This window comes from Auxenochlorella protothecoides, assembly GCF_000733215.1.
Source record: "Auxenochlorella protothecoides strain 0710 unplaced genomic scaffold scaffold18, whole genome shotgun sequence".
NCBI lineage: Eukaryota > Viridiplantae > Chlorophyta > Trebouxiophyceae > Chlorellales > Chlorellaceae > Auxenochlorella > Auxenochlorella protothecoides.
Genome location: NW_011934213.1, coordinates 499,899 through 518,943, shown reverse-complemented (window position 1 = coordinate 518,943; position 19,045 = coordinate 499,899). Strand labels below are relative to the sequence as shown.

The 19,045-nt window shown below is 67.7% G+C and overlaps 7 protein-coding genes across 7 annotated transcripts in view; 3 read left to right on the top strand and 4 right to left on the bottom strand.

The window, feature by feature from the left end:
- Positions 1-622: 622 nt before the first annotated feature.
- F751_1830 (hypothetical protein) lies at positions 623-3,661 on the bottom strand (the record flags this gene model as incomplete). Its single annotated transcript, XM_011399537.1, has 7 exons — positions 623-781; positions 1,499-1,591; positions 1,817-1,890; positions 2,127-2,199; positions 2,731-3,106; positions 3,342-3,413; positions 3,537-3,661. 7 exons carry the CDS (start codon positions 3,659-3,661, stop codon positions 623-625), a joined length of 972 nt encoding a protein of 323 aa, XP_011397839.1.
- Positions 3,662-4,020: 359 nt separating this feature from the next.
- Positions 4,021-4,320, top strand: F751_1829 (hypothetical protein; the record flags this gene model as incomplete). Its single annotated transcript, XM_011399536.1, has 2 exons — positions 4,021-4,156; positions 4,286-4,320. 2 exons carry the CDS (start codon positions 4,021-4,023, stop codon positions 4,318-4,320), a joined length of 171 nt encoding a protein of 56 aa, XP_011397838.1.
- Positions 4,321-5,126: 806 nt separating this feature from the next.
- F751_1828 (Branched-chain-amino-acid aminotransferase-like protein 3, chloroplastic) lies at positions 5,127-7,113 on the top strand (the record flags this gene model as incomplete). Its single annotated transcript, XM_011399535.1, has 6 exons — positions 5,127-5,371; positions 5,560-5,669; positions 5,841-5,966; positions 6,185-6,468; positions 6,637-6,762; positions 6,958-7,113. 6 exons carry the CDS (start codon positions 5,127-5,129, stop codon positions 7,111-7,113), a joined length of 1,047 nt encoding a protein of 348 aa, XP_011397837.1.
- Positions 7,114-7,472: 359 nt separating this feature from the next.
- On the bottom strand, positions 7,473-8,702 carry F751_1827 (Dolichyl-diphosphooligosaccharide-protein glycosyltransferase subunit 2; the record flags this gene model as incomplete). Its single annotated transcript, XM_011399534.1, has 3 exons — positions 7,473-7,688; positions 7,909-8,358; positions 8,544-8,702. 3 exons carry the CDS (start codon positions 8,700-8,702, stop codon positions 7,473-7,475), a joined length of 825 nt encoding a protein of 274 aa, XP_011397836.1.
- Positions 8,703-9,399: 697 nt separating this feature from the next.
- On the top strand, positions 9,400-11,588 carry F751_1826 (hypothetical protein; the record flags this gene model as incomplete). Its single annotated transcript, XM_011399533.1, has 5 exons — positions 9,400-9,913; positions 10,154-10,368; positions 10,537-10,579; positions 10,816-10,892; positions 11,220-11,588. 5 exons carry the CDS (start codon positions 9,400-9,402, stop codon positions 11,586-11,588), a joined length of 1,218 nt encoding a protein of 405 aa, XP_011397835.1.
- Positions 11,589-12,269: 681 nt separating this feature from the next.
- Positions 12,270-13,719, bottom strand: F751_1825 (Beta-carotene hydroxylase; the record flags this gene model as incomplete). The annotated part of the gene is made up of 3 exons (XM_011399532.1): positions 12,270-12,371; positions 12,639-13,280; positions 13,630-13,719. 3 exons carry the CDS (start codon positions 13,717-13,719, stop codon positions 12,270-12,272), a joined length of 834 nt encoding a protein of 277 aa, XP_011397834.1.
- Positions 13,720-14,132: 413 nt separating this feature from the next.
- Positions 14,133-19,045, bottom strand: part of F751_1824 (hypothetical protein) — a gene marked incomplete at both ends in the record, with an annotated part of 7,424 nt that continues 2,511 nt past the window's right edge. The window contains 11 exons of the mRNA XM_011399531.1: positions 14,133-14,399; positions 14,587-14,769; positions 14,929-15,012; positions 15,231-15,501; positions 15,885-16,198; positions 16,392-16,601; positions 16,779-16,908; positions 17,230-17,348; positions 17,651-17,713; positions 17,872-17,948; positions 18,526-18,920. Of these exons, the coding sequence (XP_011397833.1) occupies positions 14,133-14,399; positions 14,587-14,769; positions 14,929-15,012; positions 15,231-15,501; positions 15,885-16,198; positions 16,392-16,601; positions 16,779-16,908; positions 17,230-17,348; positions 17,651-17,713; positions 17,872-17,948; positions 18,526-18,920 (2,113 nt within the window). The remainder of the gene's footprint in view (positions 14,400-14,586; positions 14,770-14,928; positions 15,013-15,230; positions 15,502-15,884; positions 16,199-16,391; positions 16,602-16,778; positions 16,909-17,229; positions 17,349-17,650; positions 17,714-17,871; positions 17,949-18,525; positions 18,921-19,045) is intronic.

Sequence of the window (19,045 nt, the reverse complement as noted above, 5' to 3'; positions counted from 1 at the left end):
ATTCACATCCCAGCACATCGCGCGCGCTCGCTCCTACTTCCCTCGACGTGGCCTTTGTCTCCTGGCCAACATGCGCTGAATATCGCTCGTTGTCCTAGAGTGTCATCTCATGAGAGTCGGGAAGACTGGCTCATACCGAGGCTCGATTAGTCCTCCTCCCAGAACCCTCTCACCAAAGGAGCTTCCTCCATTATATTTGGGCATACCCTGCAGTGCGGCCTCAGCAACCCCTCGCTGGCAATTAGATGCCTCCCCCGTCCCGCTGTGTGACGCTATGTCATGTGTAAAATACAGCTCTGTAATCAAAACTGAAGTGAGCGGTGGAAGATTGGCAGGGGAAGAGGATCGGCAGTCAACCTAAGAGCAAAGAATGGAGGACAGGCATGGCAGGGGTAGACGGAAAGGAATGCGTACTAGGGGGATGGCAGCAGTACTGCTATGCACATTGGGATCAGCATGAAATGGTATGAGTCTGTGTGAGCAGCGCGTATAGGCGGCTGGGGGGAGGGGTTGGGGAGGGAGGTACCAAAAGGGATGGGGGTTGGGGCGTCAGGAAGAGGTGGAACAGGGAGGGATAATCTTTGTCAGAAAAGAACGGGGATCGGCGGACGCATCGCGCCACTCAGTTCCACGCGCTCATGGCCGCGACCACGGCCGCCACGGTCTCCTGCGCGAGCGGCTGCTGCCGCCCCTCCAGTACCCCCGGCAGCAGGGAGGCCCAGTCCGGGGCAGTGGGCGCGCCGGGGTCAAACAGCTCGACGCCGCCGAGCCGGCGGCGGGGCTGGTCCATGGCGGCGGTCGGCGGCGCGTCGTCGCGGCCGCCACCGCGCGCCGCGCCGGCGCCCACGCTGGCCAGCAGCGAGGCCAGGTCCGCCTCGCTGGCGGTGGCGGGGGGCGCAAAGCCGTAGGGGCGGGGCGGGGCGCCTGCGTTGCCCGCAAACCCGACGCCTGCGTCGCCGCCCGCAAACCTGGCGCCGCCGCCCCAGCGCGGCTCGTCCTGGAAGAAGAGCGGGAAGGCGTGGGCGCCGGGCGCCAGCGGCGGCGAGGCCACGCGGGGCACGCCGCCCGGACCCCGGGCGGCGTGCCGCGTGGCGGCGGGGGCCTGGGGCTGCTGCGCCGGGGGCGGTGCCCCATCGCGCCCCAGGCCCAGGGCCAGGACCTCCAGGAGGGAGACCGCGCCGCCGCCGCCGCCGCCCGGCGAGGCGGGGCGGCCGCCGTCGGGCGCGAGCGCGCCGGGGCCCCCACCCCACCCGCCGCCCAGCCCCAGGCTGGCCGCCAGCGCCGCAGCAGCGGGGCCATCGCCGTCGCCGGCCAGGAAGCCGTGGCGCATGACCTCCGCGGGCGGGGTGACCGCCGCGTCCGGCAGCGGCGGCGTGGGCGAGCGCGAGTGCGCGACGCGCGTGCGGATAGGCCGCGGGTGGCCCTTGAGCGGCTGGAAGGCGTGGCGCGCCGCGCCGCCCTCCGCCGGCGCGGCCACGCTTGCCGTGCTTTCCTGCACCCCGCGCGGTCGCTGCTCGCCGCCCAGCGCGTGGTACATCTCCAGCAGCGCGGCTGGGGGCAGCGCCAGCTCCGGCGGCAGCACCGAGGCCAGCTGCCGGACGGCCTCCAGCTCACGCGGCGGCGGCCGGCGCCGCGCCGCGCCGCCGCCGCCGTGTTCAGGTCCCTCTGCGCCGGACTGCTCCCCGGAGCGCGTGCCGGGCGCCGCGTGGCGCGTGCGCCGCGCGCGCTTTCCCCCCCAGCGTGGCAGCGGGCTGGGCGGGGGTGGCCCGCCCGCGCCGGACCCCGCGCGCGGGGTCAGCGAGCTCAGCGGCAGCACCTCCATGAAGGCCGCAATGTCCAGGACCAGGGAGTCGTTCATGCTGCCCATGCGGTCCATGCTGAGCTGGCGAGCTGCAGGGGTGGTGGGCGGAGAAGGGATCGGGATGGAGGGACATGACGCTTTGCCTCCGAGTACCGCGCCGGGCCCTGGAAGCGGTGGCGGGCAGTCAGCAGGGGGCGAGCAACCCCCCGTCGGCCGCCTGCCCCAGCGCAGGTGCGATCCAGAACCAACTACGAGGCGGTGCATGGCACGGAGTTCCCTGGGCCAATCCTTGACATCCCTCCTCCCCTGGACCCCTTCAGCCCACCTGCCGACAGGACTTGGTCCAACTGGCCGGAGGGGTTGACGCCCTCCGCCTCGCCGGGGGAGAGGCTGGCCGGCTGGCATTCCGGGCAGAGGAAGGCGATGCGGGACCCAGTGCCGCGGCGCGGCGGCCCCCGGGCCTCCTCCGGCCGCGCGGCCACCAGGCCGCAGCCCTGACACCGCGCGGCCCCCGGCGCTGCCGCTTCGCCGTTCTCGGCGTCGGCACGGCTCGCCGCCCTGCGCGGCCGGGGGGCCGGGTCACCCCAGGGCGGCTCCGCGGCGTGCGGCCCCGGCGAGGACCCCGAGGCGCGGCGCGCGCGGCCGGCGCTGGCCTGCCACCGCTTGCGCGGGTGGGCCGCGTCGCCGTCGGCCGCCCGCCCCCCCGCCCCATCCTCCGAGTCGCTGGCGGGCAGGCTGGCACCGCGCTTGGCGCCGCCGCGCGCGCCCTCGCCGCCGGGCGCGGCGTGGACGTACCGCCGCTGGTCGTAGATGCCGTAGCGCCGGTCTTCCGCCACGCGGGAGGAGTCGGGGTGGTGGCCGCCGCCGCCGCCGGGCGCCGGCGCCGAGGACGCCCCGCCCCGGTGCAGGTCCAGGAGGGGGAGCGCGACGCCGTGCGCGCCCGCCGGGCCCGCAAGCCCCCGATCGAAGCCCTGGACGGACGGCGCGCTGCCGGAGCGGCGCTGGCCGGCGGCGTGGCTGGGGCACGGGGCGCCAGCGCCGAGCAGCCGCACCCGCGCCAGGTGCAGGTCGGCCGAGGCCGCCGCACAGGCGGCGATGTTGGCGGGGCACGGGTCCCTGCTGGCCAGCGCGGAGGTGGTGCAGGCAGCCGCCAGCGCGGCGACGTACATCCGCTCGGCGACCCCCGGCTCCTCCTTGAAGATGGGGAGGGGGCTCGCTGCGGTGGAGGGGGGCGGGCTGGGAGTGCGCACAGCGCGGGGCCCCCGCCGAGACCACCTGGCAGAGGCGGGGCTCGCCGCCTCATTCCTGTGCAGCGAACGGGATGGCATGGCTGGAGTGAGAGGGAGCGGGCACGTCTCAAGCAGGCCGTCGGGACGGGCCAGCCGTGGGCGAGTTGTAGCAGCATGCGGCCTCCCACAGGGACCAGGCCCCGTGAGACCAGCACGTCTGCAAGACAGCACGCAGTCATGAGGCCTGACTCAAAGGCTAGGCCGAGCTCGCGAGCGCCCCTGCGTCCCGCCGTGCCACCAGCTGGACCCACCTGAGCGCGGCCGCCCGCTGGAACTTCACTATGTTGCGCCACTTGTCCTTCAGCTGCACACCCGTCCGGCCCCTGCACCGACGAACGGAACGGTGATGGCACCCATGCTGCCCCAAACCCTCTTACAGGACAATGCCGAACTGCTGAGGCCAGTGGGGTGACCCTCACCCGGGACCCTCCGCACACCCCGCGCACCTCAGGACCTCGAACTGCGGATCGCTGCGAATTTGCTCCCAAAAACCCACTCCATGCGCTTCCACTCCCCGTTTTAGCGCCTCCACCTCCTTGGCAGTCCACACATTATACGCCCGCTGACTCATCCTGAGAGTTCCGGAGAGTGGCCCCTAGGGCGTAGGGTTTACCAAACCCTGCTGGGGTTTTGACGGTACCGCGAAGGCCCTGCGCTGCGGATAAACATAAAAGCTATCGCTAAAAACTCTGTGCTGCACACCGCGCGCCCTCGGGCGACACCCCGTGCGGGCGTGACAAGGCGGCACGTTTCCGCTCATCCTCGGGAGCGGGTGACGCCGCAGCATGCCACAGCACAGGCGCCAGGCCAGGTGCACAAATCCTGCAGGGCAGCTGCCTCTAGCGTACCTCTCGGCGCAGATCTCGGTGCTGTTTGCTCGCTCACCGTAAAACAAACATCTGTACCGGTGTCTGGCCTCTTCTGCACCTGATGCTGGGCTCCGGAGCACCCGGCGCGGTGCTCCCGAGGGTCGTGGTGGCCCAGCCGAGCACGCAAAGGAGCTCAAAGTGCCTGCGGATTGCTCCCTCGAAGATGAATGCATGTTGTAGCAGTCCACAACCGTCCGGTATGTCGACAATTGCTCAGACTTAGGGAGGCCGTTCCTGAATACCGCGCGGATAGGGTTTGGTAGGGTTTCTCGGTGCACTCTCGAAACCCTACAACCACCCAGTCCTAGCTTGCCTCCTCCCCACAGCTCATCGAATTGATCTTTGGTGGGACCTACAGTAGCTCTTTATCTTTTAGGTCCAAAAATCCGCACACTTCAACTGTGGTAGTTCTGGAATTTCCATGAAGCGGACGGACAGTTGTGAGTGGTATTACTGTGTCAGCCTGAGGGTATCAATCTTCTTGCAGTGTACATCGGAGCAAAAGTACCATGGCTTTGTGTGATTTCTTTACTGCAGAGACAAGACCTGGGGATATCTTATCAGCTGCAGTGCTGATCATCACATTCTCACTGGTGAGGAGGCTTGCACCCCCTCCTTCGTACGCATCGTTATCGTTCAACTTCGCGACATGGATCGTGCACCTTTCACCGCACGAAGCTTGGGAGCCTCATGCAGATTCAAAAGAATACATCGCATATATTCATCGGGAACTTTGCCCTCTGCAGCACAAGCTTGCTGTTGTGGAGCACTGCATCCCAGATAAGCACGCCTGAAGCTGTGGCGCCCGGAGACCACATCCTCTTCCCAGCCAATTCAAAGTGCATAATGCAATGATATCACCAGTTTCACACGCGTGGAGCGCTCCCAGCGCGATGTGTGTGGTTCCGTCTCCGAGTCCAACGGCGTGGTTCAAGACAAGACCACCCCTGCACCCTAGGCGGCACGAGTGTGTCGGCCGACGAGGTCATGCTCCGCGCGCGACGGCGGGCTTGGATACTCCTATTGCTCCCACGAGCACCCGTACCTACCCAGTGCGCCGACTGGACGCCGATGAGGTGCGCTGTGGGCGGCGGGGCCACTCGCTGTGAGGCTCGGTGTCCCACCGGATGCCCATGCCCCCACACGATGGGTGTGGGGGGTCAGCCCATGCATGAAACGTCCCTGCCCATACCCCCTCCGCAGGCCATCGAGGCCATGTACGCCCGCCAGTCCCGCTGGCAGAGGGAGCGCGCCGCCGCCTTCTTCTCCAGCGAGCTGGGTGGGATCGTGACCGACCCAGCGCTCATGCTCCTGCATGCGGACGAGCACGGTTTCCACCGGGGGCACGCCGTCTACGAGACACTGCGCCTGGAGGACGGCCACATCTACCTGCTCAAGCGGCACCTGCAGAGGTGTGGATGCATGGGTGGTGCAGCAGAGTACCATGTGTCCCTGGTCGGGGTCTTGATGCATGGGAACCGTGCTGCTGAGGCATACCTTTCTTTCCATATCATTGGGCATGTCGGATCAGGATAAAGAGCGACGAGTCATGCCCAAGCCCCCCCTCTACCAATCCTCGTCCCCCTCTCCGCCACCCCAGGCTCTTCCTCTCCATGGTCAAGGCAGACATACCCCTGGCACCAGACTTGGGCGTTGATCAGATGGCACGAACGGTGCTGGAGACGGCGGCCGCCTCCACCAAGCTGAGCGGTGAGGAGCCTCTGCATGCCTGGGCCATGGCATGCCCTGGGTCATGGGTGGCGCATGCTGGAGAGGTTTGGGGCATCGGGTCCTGGTCCATCGCGCATGAGCACCCACGATCGCCCGTGCGCTGACCCCACGTGCACTCCCACAGCGCCTGCCCCTTGCCATCCCCAACAGGCACCATCAAGGTCATCGCCTGCGCTGGACGAGATGACCTGGGCCTGGCGGGGACCACCTGTGCCGCCTCCTCCTTCTATGTCCTCGTCTCCTCCACCGCCCCCCTGCCCAAGAGCAAGGAGGAAGGTCAGCAAGAACCAACCGCGTGTGCATGACATGTGCCTGGCTGACTGCCGGGCATGGTGGGCGGACCAGGTCAGGTCACCATGCCCCCCCAAAGTCTCCCATGGGACCTCTACACTGTGCACAACTGCCTGTCCATTCCTTCCACGATGCAGCCTTCTTCCCCCGGCCCAGATTCCTTCCCAACCCCCACACTCCCTCTCTCCCCCCTCCCCCTCCAGAGTATCTCAGGGGCTGGCACGTCAAGACCAGCCCCGTCCCCGCCATCCCCGACTACTTTGCGACCCTGCGCAGCGTCGGCAACCTGGCGGTGGTGCTGAGTCAGCACGACGCCGAGGCCGGGGGCTTCGACATGGGCATCATGCAGGACGGGCAGGGGAACGTGGCGGCCGCGCCGGGGTCAAACGTGGCCTGCCTGACCCAGGACGGCGTGCTGGTGGTGCCCCCCTTCGACCGCTGCCTGGCAGATGCCACCACCGAGCGCATGCTGGAGCTGCTGCCCCAGGTGCGCTGCTGCGGCGGGGGGGGGATGGGAGTTGCAGGTCTGAGTTGGGCCCCCAGGGCTCAGGGGCGGGCCTGGGTTGCAGGACCCTACAGGTGGGCGAGCATGGCCCAGCACTGCCTCCCTGGGTTGAGAAAAGGCAGACCCTCCTGTCCCCACCCCTTGCAACAGGCCATACGGAGCGGTATGGAGGGCATCAGCGCGGTGGAGCAGCGCCACATCAGCATCGCCGAGGCCAAGAAGTGCATCGAGGTCATGCTGGTGGGTGGCGACCCCGTCCTCATGCCCGTCCGCAAGGTGAGGGCAGGCCGCCGAGCGTGCCGATGACGTGTGCACAGTGGCGCGCAGGGTGCGGGCGATCAGCCCTGTACCCGCTGGTTGCAGGGCGCCAGGTTTGGGGATGCAGCCTGAGCCTCCCGGAGGCGTGATTGGAGAGGGCGCACAGCGACCCCGCCAGCCCGTCACCCCTACCTGCCCCCACCGCATCTGCAGTGGGATGATGAGCAGATTGCCGACGGCCAGGCCGGCATCGTCGCGCTCCAGATCAGGGTCATGCTCCTGGACGACATGGACCCGCACGCTGAGCACGCTGCGCTCGACACCCACCTTCCCGTGCCCTACGGCGGGCTCACCGGCATGGGACTGTGAGCGCAGGTCGGCTCGGGTGCCCGCGCGTCCACCCCTCGCCGCGTGCGCAGCATCGCAAGGAGGGAAGCAGTGTCCTCGACACACCCATGCACCAATGGGCGCCGCGTTGTTAACCAGGGTAAACTTTTCTTACATACAATGGGGCCCGTGGGGGGCGGAGTAGCAGGAGCAGGGGTGGACAGCAGGGAGAGGGTGGGAGACCATGGAAACGGGTGGACCCCTCGGGCCCAGGCCCGAGCCCAGGCACAGTGCAGGCGCCCAGCTTCGGCAAGACAGCAGAAGCAGGGCCTGCTCCTGTGCTGCAGACCAGCGCCACGGGGCCGAAACCCGGGCAGCCTGCACGCGCAGAGGCCCCCTCTTCACTCGGCCTTTTTCCGCCCGCCAGCAGCCGGGGCGCGCGTCGCGGCGAGCGCCCTGCCCGTCCCGTTCACGACCAGACCCAGCGCGCCCAGTGCGGGCAGCGTCTGTAGCAGGGTCAGGCGCAGCCAGAACAGGGCCAGCGTGCCCAGCGTGGCCGCCAGCGCGGCGTGAAAGCCCAGCGCTGCCAGGCCCGCCCTGCCACCAGCGGGGAAGCCCTGCGTGGGATGCGGAGGGGTGCGGGGGCTGGGGGATTTGGCTGTCAAGAGCGCGTCCTTGCAGCGAGGCAAGGCCATCATTCGAGAATGAGGGGACGTGGGTTCCTGTGGCCCCCGCACCTGATGCAGAGCAGACGCGCACCCTGCACATTCTTCTCAGTGGGTTAAAAACTCCTGTCACCCCCCCGTTCCAATCGTCATTATCCCCACCCTCGCCCACCTTCAGGTTGGCCCCCAGGCGGGCCGGCAGGGCCAGGAGGAAGGCGGCGCCCAGGGCCAGCACCCCGCCGAGGGCGGTGAGGGGGGCCAAGGGGTTGGCGCGCCGCTCCGGCTGGCGGTGCCGGTGCTGGATCTCGGGCAGGGGGCCCAGGACGGGGGCCTTGTAGCCCCGGCCCGGCGCCGGCTGGCCCAGCACCAGTGTGCCCAGGACGGCCTCCAGTCCGAGGGGCAGGGAGGCGTCGCCCAGGACCAGAGAGAGGCGGGTGGGCCCAGGCGCGAGCTGTGCGGCGAGCGCGGAGTGGCCCGCCGTGGCAATCAACGCGTCCCCGGCCTTGGAGGGCCGCGCGGCGACGGCGACGGTGGCGGTGCCTGACGGCGAGTCGACGCGCAGGAAGGCCTGCTGCGGCAGGAACATGGTGGACTGCGACCCCAGCACTGGCTTGAAGGATGCCTGGGGAAGGGGGGGCAGCGGGGAGTGGGGAGAGGGGGCGGGATTGTACTGAAGGCCCCAGCAACATGTGCCCTGGGGCCGGGAGGGCAGATACGTGTTGAAAGGGCTACCACTCAATGCATGATACCTTGGAATTGAGACCTATAACATACCAAGCCACCAGCAGCCCGACCACAGCTGCGCACCTTGAGCGAACAGCCCTTCTCGAGCGTCAGGGCGTCCTCCAATGTCGCCCCCCGCAGGATGGTGTGCGACGCCAGCACGACCCCTTCTCCGTCTTCCACTGTCAGATGAATGTCAGATACGCTCAATACGCTCTGAATGTGGAGGAAGAGGAGCGCCATCAGGGCAAGATCTCGCTGCTCTACAAACACACACACTTTCGATCACTCCCTGTTGAGCTGGGCAGGGCACCAGCTACTGCATCATCGAGAGGTACACGCTCCGATCTATCACCTGCTCTGCTAGACAAGATGGAATGCATGCCAGAGCAAGCGTCGCGATGACGAGGCCAGGGATGGGCCACGGTCGTCGGGTGCCCATTGGAGCCTTCCAATCCCGCAGCCCGAGAAAGCTTTGTTACTGGCTGCGATTCAGTCTAAAAGGGCCAGTTTACTGCACCTCCAATGCGCAGGAGACCTCAGCTCGCACTGCACGTATTGCACAGGAACTTAATTGCGAACCGGGCTGATGCGCTCCGCGGGAAGAAAGCAACCTCGAGTCGCATCTCGGAATACATGGGGTATCGGGCTTATGAGAGCCAACCCCCAGTATCCTCTTGGAGAGCTTCAAAGTATTTTTTACCACTCATACTCATCATATGTTTATGAAGGTCAGCCGAAGGATCCCAATTCTCGGGCACTAGGCCGCGGATCTGCAGATGCTCACCCTTTCGGAGAACGTTCCACGTCACAGACATCTTCACGCGTGATGAAACTTTCAAGAGCTATGCAACCTCAACACTGGGTCGTCTCGTGATCCAGGATTCCTGCCCCAGCACCAAGCCGCCCCCCCGGCAAATTGTCGCTACGCCGCTCAGCCATGCTACCTTGGGCCTGGAGGCTCCTGATCTTGGCTTCCCTTGTGCATCACGCAGGTAGGCAGCCTGCTGCAGCCTCGACACGGCTTGAAGGGCAGGATATATGCATGCATTATGTTCGACTCTCGCACCCGCCACAGCTTAGAGCTCAGGGGTCCCCGGCAGTCATTGTCCCCACCGGCCCCTCGCTTCCCCTTCCTGCAGTGGGCGCCGATAAGTTGGTGTACCATGCCATAATCACCCTCGTGGGCTGTCCCTACTCCCTCCTGCCCTCTGAGACGAAGGCCGTGTCAGATGCCTTGAGCAGCATGATGTATGACCCCTGGACCTTCAGCAGCCAGCAGGGTTTTAAGTCTGGGGTCGAGCCCACCATCTCCACCACCAACCCCACCTCCCTCTGCGCCACGGCGGCAGACTTTCCGGTCCCCACCGCCGCCCTGTGCTCCGTGAACTGCCAGGGCTGGGTGGATGCAGGCGCCGGGAGCACCGTCGCTCCAGAGACATACACGGCGGAGGGTGCGTTTCTGATGGGTTGGGGGAGCACCCTTGCAGTGGGCTCAGTTGCGATGGGAGTTGTGGGGCCGGAGAATTCCTGGATGCGCAGCTCCATGCATCTGCTGCAGGGATCCTGGTGGTGTGCAGCTCCATGTCGTGGACCAAGTGATGCTCCAGTGGTTCCTGCTGGGCCCTCTTGACAGCTCTCCCCGATTTATATCCCTGCCTGACCCACTCCCCTGCTGCCCACTCTCCTCACAGGCGCAATTTGCTGCAACTGCAACCTGGACGCCGAGACCAGCCCCTTAGCCCCTCCCCCCGCCAGCCGCCGCCTGTTGCAGGACAGCAGTACGGCCTGCAACTCCATCTTCCACACGGTGGAGCCCGACATGGCGGCCTGCAGCGAGGCCTGCTTGGAGAAGCAGCGCAACGCCCCCGGGTCGACCATCAGCCCCACCACCTACACCAAGTCTGGCGTGGAGGGGCTGTGCTGCAACTGCCGCATGGAGAGGCCCTGGCCGCCCCCGCCCCCGCCGCCGGGGGTGGCCGGCGCCTCCTCGCGCGTGTCGTCGGGCATGGATGGAGCCCACCTGTTCCTCGCGACCACTACCCGTAACGCCGGGCGCCTGACCGCGCGGCTGCAGGGGAAGATCGACAATGGCACGCTCATCTCCGCGCTGCAAGCCGGTGAGTAGGGGTTGACGAGCTGGGGGTGATGCTGAAAGGGTCCGGGGTCTTCATAAAGGGGCGCAAAAGGGCGACATAGCTGATGGAAGGTCCAGTACAAGGGTGTTTTTGGAGGCAAGCCTCAGACTCCTACGCCGCGACTGCGTGCCACATGCCTGGTCTCTCTCCAACACGGCCCGCCCCGCCGCTGCCGTACCCCCAGCCATCCAACTCCACACCGCTTCCCATGCCTGCAGGCGGCCTGACGCTTGAGGGACTCCACGTCCTCTTCTCGGGCACGGGGTCCATCACCAACCTGTCCCCAGTACCGGAGGTCCCCAGCCCGCCTCCCAGCCCGTAAGAGTCCCCGCCACCGCCAGACGCGCCGCCCCCCCCGGCCCCTCCCTCGCCGTGGGCGAAACCTGTTGGGGGAGGTGGGGGCGGCCTCAGCGTCGCAGCGATTGTGGCGGTGAGCGTGGGCGCCGTGGCGGGGACGGCCATCGTCGTCGTCATCGCATTGCTGGTCTGGGACCGGCGGCGGAGAGAGGGCAAGGCGCAGGCGGCCGTGACAAAGAGCTGGAGCGGGCGCCGCGCGGCGGGCACGGGGAAATCGGGACCCGTGACTGCGCGCCCCGCCCCGGCGGCCGCCAGCTCCTTCAAGCCCGGGATCAAGACCTGGCAGGAGCTGGAGGCTGACCGCCTGGCGGCCCTGGCCTCCGATCCCAGCCTCGCGGCAGCGGCTGCGGGGCTGGAGGAGGGGGGCCGCAGCGGCAGCCTTCGGAGCCTGGGCAAGAGCCTCTCCTCCGTGCTGCGCATCGGTGGGGGAGGGGCGCCCCGGGCCGAGGCCCCCACCGCAGAGGGCACGCCGGCGGCGCACGCCCCGGTTTCCACCCCCGAAGAGGAGCTGGCAGACGAGGAGCTGGCCCGCCGCCAGTTGTTCACCATGTCCAGCAGCGACGGTGGGGCTGCCGGCCCATCGGGCAGGGCGCGACCCTCTTGGAGCGGCAAGGGGTCCAGGAGGTTCGCGTGACACATGGTGGACCCCTCATCTCTCACCGGGTCGAGGGTCGCAACAATGCTGCCCCTCTTGTCCAAACTGGAAGGCCCGAGGTTGTTGAGCACTGCACAGTTCATGGACGTGTCCTGAGTCCAGAATTGCCATTGAACAGTCCTTTGCTCAACTTGTCAAGGGGCATGCTGTCATCAACCTCCCAAGTGTGGCTGGGCCCCCGCACCTTGCCTCACACAAACCTTTAGCTCAACACTTGCGCAGTTTGTTACAAACACAGACGTGCATGGGGAGGGTGCGAGGTGAACGGAACCAGGAGGGGCAGCGCCGTGCAAGCGTGGAGCAGGGCAGCCCCACCAACGAGCCCTCCGATTCCACGGCTGGCTGGGAAGACAATAGCAAAAATGGGGGGGGGGCAGCATGGCTATGGGCAGACGCAACACAACGGAAATCGAAAAGGGGAGACGTGGCAGTCGATCAGGCGGCTTCCCTGGGAAGAGAGGGGTGTCAGGTCGTACATGCGGGGGTCTCAAAGAATGCGAGCGGCGCGTGCGACTCAGAGGGATGGATTCTGGCATAGCATGAAAGGTATGGCAAGAAAGGCGAAGGGGGAAGGCTAAGGGGAAGCGTCCAAGGGTGGGAATCGTGCAGGACCTGCGCTGCTGCTGCAGGTGCTTGCCTGCCCTGGTCCCAGGGCAGCAATCAGGGATCGGCCAGGGGGTCTGCGTCCTTGGCGCCACGTTTCGCGCTCTGAGCGGCGAGCAGTGCTTCGAGGTCTAGACCCGCCCCCACCGCCTCCAGCTCCTGGGTGAGTTTCCAGTGTGTTTTTGCTGGTGAGTGTACCCGGGCAACGCCATGCAGAGTCAAGAGCGGGACCCTCTGGCGCCTGGCCAAGTTCTCGGCACCTATCCATGCTACTCAACTCTACCAGCACAGCAGTTCATGCCACTGTAGGGCCCTACGGTCCTTGTAGCCACCTCCACGCATGCGCTGGCGCCCCTGGTGCCCCCCAAAGCCACCTCAAATCCCCCTTCCCTCTCCCTCTGTCCTGAAACACCCACGCATGCTCACCTGCGGCCCTAGGAACATGCCGAAGGGCACCCCCCCGTATTTGTCGGAGTGGTGCAGCTTGTGCGCCGCAGCGATGCGGCGCAGCACCGGCACGTCGGCGATGGGCCCAACGGGGAAGCGGCGGTGGACAAGGCCATCGTGCACAAACATGTAGGAGATGCCAAAGAGGGTGACGCCCAGGCCCGCACCGAAGAGGGCGCCACCCAGGGCGTCGGGCCGGAGAAAGCCGTAAAGGCAGAGGCCCATGGCCGGCAGCGCGTTGGCCAGCGCGAAGAGGTCGTTGGCCTCGAAGGCGCCCTCGCGCGGCGCGTGGTGGCTGGCGTGTAGCGCCCAGCCCCAGGCCGCGTCGTGCCAAAGCACACGGTGCGCCCAGCGCGCGTACATCTCCATGGCCACCGCGGAGCCTGCCATGAGGACCAGCGTGCCGGCCAGCTCACCCAGGGGGAGCGGGTCGCCGGCGTCCAGGTGGCGCGTGATGCGCAGCGCGGTGGCACCCACCGCCAGCGCCACGATGCCAAAGGTGGCCGCCAGGGCCGAGGCCTGGTACACCGCCGCGTGGCGCGCGCGCTTGGCAGCCCGGGCCGACCGCCGCTCGGCCGCGGGCGAGCGGCGATCCGCGGGGGGCTGGGGGGTGGGGGCGGCCTGGGGGTGGGAGGGTGAGGGGTGCAAGGTTGTGTGTGGGGGACCAAGCCAAGGTGTGTCTTTTCCCACTGACGAAGGCATGCCTTAAAGTTATAGAAAGGCTGCCCACTTCCATACACATGAGCATGCAAGGGGCGGCTCGGCCTGGGAAGCCGGGGTGCAGCACCCCCTGCTCCGAATGGGAGGACAGCGAGCGGGCGTCGACGTGATGACGGGATCGGTCAATGCCCGCTGCCATAGTATGCCCAGGTGAAAGAAAGTCCCGAGAAATAACGGAAAACATCGTATGTGGCCCCTCCAACCCGTTCCCTCCCCGCCCGTCCGGACTCTACCACTCGATTCTGCTCACCGAAGGGGGGGCCTGCGTGCCGTTCGCAGACGCACGGGCCATTCCCGGCCTGGGCTGCGCCCCGCCGGCCTTTGACATCGTAATGTTCATTCTGTGGGACAGGAGGGTGCGCCCCTGGCCCCGCCTGGCCAGTGGGGCTGGTTGACTTTTTGGGCGTGGGGTCAGGGCCGAGCCAGCATGCACACTGCTGCAGGGCGCAGTGGCCATTTCGAGCGGTTGTTCAAGCTTGCATCACATACAACAATCCTGATCCGGATGCTTCACTGCAAATGTGGGTGCACAGGGCCAAGATGCATCCGGATCAAGACTGCCAGTCGCGAGCACAAGATTTGCACCAGCGCCCAAAGGATGAGGAAACGGCGAACGTGACACGGGCCCTGCGCGCGCCCCAGATTCTGATCCTGTGATGGGCCTTGTCAACCCCCCCCCTCTCCCCCCTTCCTCATGCAGTGAACCCCAAGTCGCGCAAGGTTACATTCCAAACTTCATCGCCTCCATGCCCATCAATAGCACTTCTTGTGATTATCCCAGGAGGGGGGCACCTCCTCGTGCTGCGCCCGGCGCCCCTCCTTGGTCGCCTCCTCCCGCACGGCCAGGTACATCTCCCGCAGCCGGATGATGAGCCGCGCGGTGTCCATGGCGGCCGAGGGCTCCTTGAAGTGCATGCCGCGGGCGTGCAGCGTGGTGAGGGCAGCCAGGCGGGCCTCGCACTGCGCGTTGCAGCACGACCGCTTCAGGTAGCTGTACATCAGGTCCACGCTGTTGAGGAGCTGTGGGGGAGGTGTGGGGTGTAGGGGGGCAGGGAGATGAGAGGGAGGGACTGCATTTTCCGAGCGCATGCATGCCGGGGAGTCGGGGATCACTTGCATGTGGGGAAATGGATGAAGAGCCTGCTCACAGTTGCCAGTTCCACAACCATTTCCAGTAAGACATGGCAGCCACAGGCACGCAACTCACCAGCTGGCCCCCTTGGTCGAATGCGTTGTACTCTGGGTCTTGGAAGTAGTACCCGGGATCCGTGGGGGCTACCCCCGTGAAGAAAGCGCAGTGGGAGAACAAGGTGTCGCCTCCAAACACGTCGCCAGGCTTGAACCGCGTGCCGATGCATTTCTTCGAGTGTGTGTAGAAGGGGGGGCGAATCTTTGTGAAGAGCACGAGGCAAGATTGCAGCAGGGATGTGGACTGAATGGAAGATTGTTCGACATTAACGACCAGATGTTTCCTCTGTCCGGCCTCCAGCCCTGGATGCCTCGTCGCAATGCCGCTCGATGCACTCGGCCCCCACATCCCACCACCCACCCGCATGTAGTCCACCGAGAGCATGCGCATCAGTCCCACGCTGAGGATGATGCCGCCGCCGCCGTGCGCCAAGAACTCTGCCTCCTGAGGGCAGCAGGGTCTCGGGAAGGGTTAGGGTGTGAGGCCACGTGCTGTCTCTGCTCCTGTGGCCTGTCCTGTGGAGCCGGCACGAGTTCAGCCCCTCCCTCTGCGCGAGCCTGAGACGAGTGCACACGGCTCGCATTGCTCCCCCCCCCTCCCCCGGGAAGAGACCCCATCCACACTGCACAGCCTGCACCCCTCCACCCCGTGCCGGGTCTCACCGGCGGGTACCGCGGCCTGAATCCGCAGTCGTCGCCATAAATAGAGCGCCGCTTGACGTCCGCCGCGCAGAGCTTCTGCCAGGTGCAGAAGGGGCAGGCCAGGGGCGGGTCGAAGGGCAGCGCCAGCCCCGCCAGGAGGCTGGTGTTGTAGCCGCAGGGCAGGCAGCGGGGGGCATCCGCCGCCGGATGGACGGGGTGCGAGGGGGAGCCCTCTGTGTGGCCCCAGAACCAGAGGTGGTCGGTGATCAGGTGCGGCATGTCTGGGTCGAGCCTGTGCAGGGTGTTGGGGGTTAATGTGTTGGATCATGGAAGGGGAGGCAGAGCAGACAAATCAAGGGTGTGTTGCCGTGTGCAAGCAAAGCAGTCGTACGGACAGCGCGAAGCTGGGAGCGCAGCGCCGATGTGAATGGGGTGGTCTGTGGCCGGGGCCCGGGTGCTTCGGCATGCAACATCTGGCTTAGCCCCAGGCACATCGTCTGGGGAACCTCAGCAGGCGTTGGTGAACCCAGCAACATTCCCAAGACGACAACTGACCATGTAATGCTCTGAAGGGCCCCACGCCTACAGCACCCAGCGTCGCTGAATGTCATGAACACCTCCACAGTCTCCCACATCTGCCCAGGCCTCCCCCCCCCTTCCCACAAAACCGCGCACCCCTTGACAATGTTGACCACAGAGTCCAGGAACCAGATGGTGTCGTCGTCGCCGTACAGCATCCACTTGTAGTTGTACTGACCAAAGTGCTCGTGGGCTACGGAGGGGACCATGGCCGCCTTGCCGTAGTAGTGGAAGGGGATGTCGGTGGAGTTGAGATAGATGAACTCCTCGCCGTGCAGGCCGCCGTCCAGCCGCAGCTCGGCATCGGCGTTGAAGTCGGCCACGTATGCGGCGCGCAGGCCCCGCCGCCAGGCCCGGCCTGCCTTGATCCAGTCACGGCCGCTGGGCGAGAGGGGGACCGCCACCACGATCTGATGGAGGGGAGGATGGGTGATTCGAATTCGACCCACGCCCTGGTGCATCACTGCAGAGGCACGCTGTCACACACCAGCCCCACTGGAGCTGAAATTCAAAAGCTGGGGACGTTGCCATGCATGAATAGAGTGCTCGAGGGCCCAGCTCGAGCAGCATCCCCTTGAATCGGCAGCACATATCGTCTCCAACCTGTGCCTTGTACTCTGCAGGCAGTTTCCAGCCCGGCGCTGTGGAGGTGTCCCCGGCCTCCCCACCCAGGGGGGAGGGTCGGGCATGCAGGGTATCCCAGTCCGCTCCGCCCCGGATGTGCTCCAGCGCAAGGAGGTGGAAGGCTCCACGCAGCCAGTTGTCCACCAGCAGCGTCACGCACACGGCCACGATGATGGAAAAGGCGCGGCCCTGCCCCAGTCCGTTGGAAACCGACCACATCTGGCGGGCCACGCGCGCCATGCCAGGCTGCGCCCTCACTGCATCGGCACGCCCAGGACGCGCTGGCCCCAGATCGCTCAAGCGACAAGCCTCTCCCGGCACGGTGCAGCGGGTCCAGAATTGATTGCAACGCTGATCTGCACCCACCGAAGGTGTTCGCCGGGACATGTGCTCGTCGCCCGCGTCGCCGGCCCAGCAATCCGACGCGGTGATTCCTGCGCGCACGGGGCTCTCCTCGGGGGCCAGGGCGCGCGGGTAACTCGGCGTGGGGTGTGCCCTCCAATGCTGTGTGCGAGAGCGGTGTCGTCAGTTTCATACAGGGGCTCTGCAACATAGGGTGCAGACAATGGGTCAGGAGCGGGTGCATGTCGAATGATGGGTGGGCGGGCGGCGCCTGGCCCTCGCCACCAGCGTGGCGCCTCAGATCCGGTGGCCATGGGAACCGGCGGGGTACTCTGGCAGCGCGGCCTCAATGCTCTTCATGTCCGTCAGGCCTGTGGGCCCCGGCTGCTGCGTGGGCGTGGGCGCCCGCGGGGGGGTGCCGCCCCCCGCCCCCGCCGGCGTGCCGTCCGGCAGCAGGTTGTGCGCCCGCAGGAACTCCTCCAGCTGGGAGTAGGGGATCTCCTGGCGCAGCGCCGCCTGGAACATGGCCTGCATGCGGCTCATGGTGGACAGAGAGACCTGCGCCACATCGTCGCCCAGCGCCGCCGGCTCCAGCTTGTCGCCGCGCGCGGGGGGGAGGGGGGGGAGGAAGCCGAGGGAGCGTGCCCCCCTTGGGGCACCACCGGCACTGGCTGGCCGGTGGAGGCGGCCGGCCCCGCGGGCGCGGCGCCCGGGCCGCCCTGCTCCGCCAGCGGGACCAGCGGCCCGAACGACAGCGACGGGCCCTCGTCCATGAGCGTCGCCTCGTCGCCGCCCCGCTGCGCGGACATCGCCGCGCCCCCCGGCGGCGCCGGTGCGGCGCCGGGGCCCGCGTCCTGCAGGCTGCCGGGCGCTGGGCCGCGCGGCGGCAGGCCGACGATGGAGTAGGCCCCGCCCCAGCTGCCCTCCGTGGGCAGCAGCGAGGGGAAGAGGTTGGACATCTGCGCGCGAGTGTGGGGTGGGTGCGGGCGGTGATTGGAGGTGCAGCGGACCGGGAAGCGTCTGGGCTGGGCCACGGCGCGTGTGGCACAGCCGGGCAGGGGCGCGGCGGGAGCACCCAGTCTCGCAGACCCCCCGCGGCCCCGCGCCGGACTCGCACCTGGGCCAGGTTGGGGGGCAGGGACAGGTCCACGTCCAGCGACTTGTGCATCGCCATCCACGCCTCCAGCGAGGTGTCTGCACGGGGAGCGCGTGGGCTCGGGTGGGCAGCGAGCGGCGTGTCACGAGGGGCCACCGGCCAATCGCCGTGAGCACCTCACCGGCGCGGATGGCACCTGGACGGCGCCCCGCACACCGGTCTCCGCTCCGAATCCCCGTCGATCACACGCACACAACCACACCGCACCCGCTTTGCGCTTGGTGTTGCCGGGCATCTGGGGCATGCCCGGGTGGCCCTGCGCGAAGCCCTGGTGCGGGAGGGCCCGGGGCGCGGCGCCGCCGGCCCCGCCCATCGCGCCGCCGCGGGGGGAGGTGCCGTCCGACAGCGGCGCCTGCATGCCCCCCGGGGTCAAGCCCAGCGCGGCCTCCACGCCGTGGCCCGACCCTGGGGCCTGGCCGCTGTTGGCGGCCACCAGCGCCATCAGGCTCTGGAAGCTGGGGTCCTCGAAGGGCGAGGGCGTGAAGTCGGCGGGCGAGGCCTCGCCGTTGCTGGCGCCGCCGGCGCTGGCGGCGCCGCCCGACGCGAAGCTGGCGGCGGGGCCGTCCCCGCCCGGCCCCGCCGACCCGGCCGAGGTGGCGGGCGAGTCGTAGGGACCGGCGCCCAGCTCGCGGTTCCGGGCGCGCCGCTCCGGCTGCGTGGCGCGCTGGCGCCGGCGCAGCTCCTCGCGCAGCGCGGCGCCGCCGTCGCCCGCAAACCCCGTGCTGCCGAGGGCAGAGGGCGGCGGCGAGCGCCCGCCTGCCCTCGTGTGCGAGCCGGCCATCACGTAGGGCGGCGGCGCGGCGCCGTACTCGGGCGCAGAGCTCGGGGCGCCGTAGGCAGGCTGCAGACGCCGCGCGGGGTCGCCGGGGCCCGACTGGGCGTACGCCCCCGCTCCCTGCACCCCCCCCTGCTGCTGCTGCTGCAGGCCCAGAGGCAGGGCGTAGTCCATCCCCGCGGGCGAGCGGCCGCCGCTGAGCGGCGACGGGCCCGGCACCGTGCCGGACTGGGAGCTGAGGGGGCGGTGCAGCCCGGCGCCTGCCCCCGCGTAGCCCAGCGCCGCGCCCGGCGGCGCGTACCCGAGCGCCGCGCCGCCGGGAGGCCCTTGGCCCCCCCGGCCTGGGGTGCCAGGGTCAGC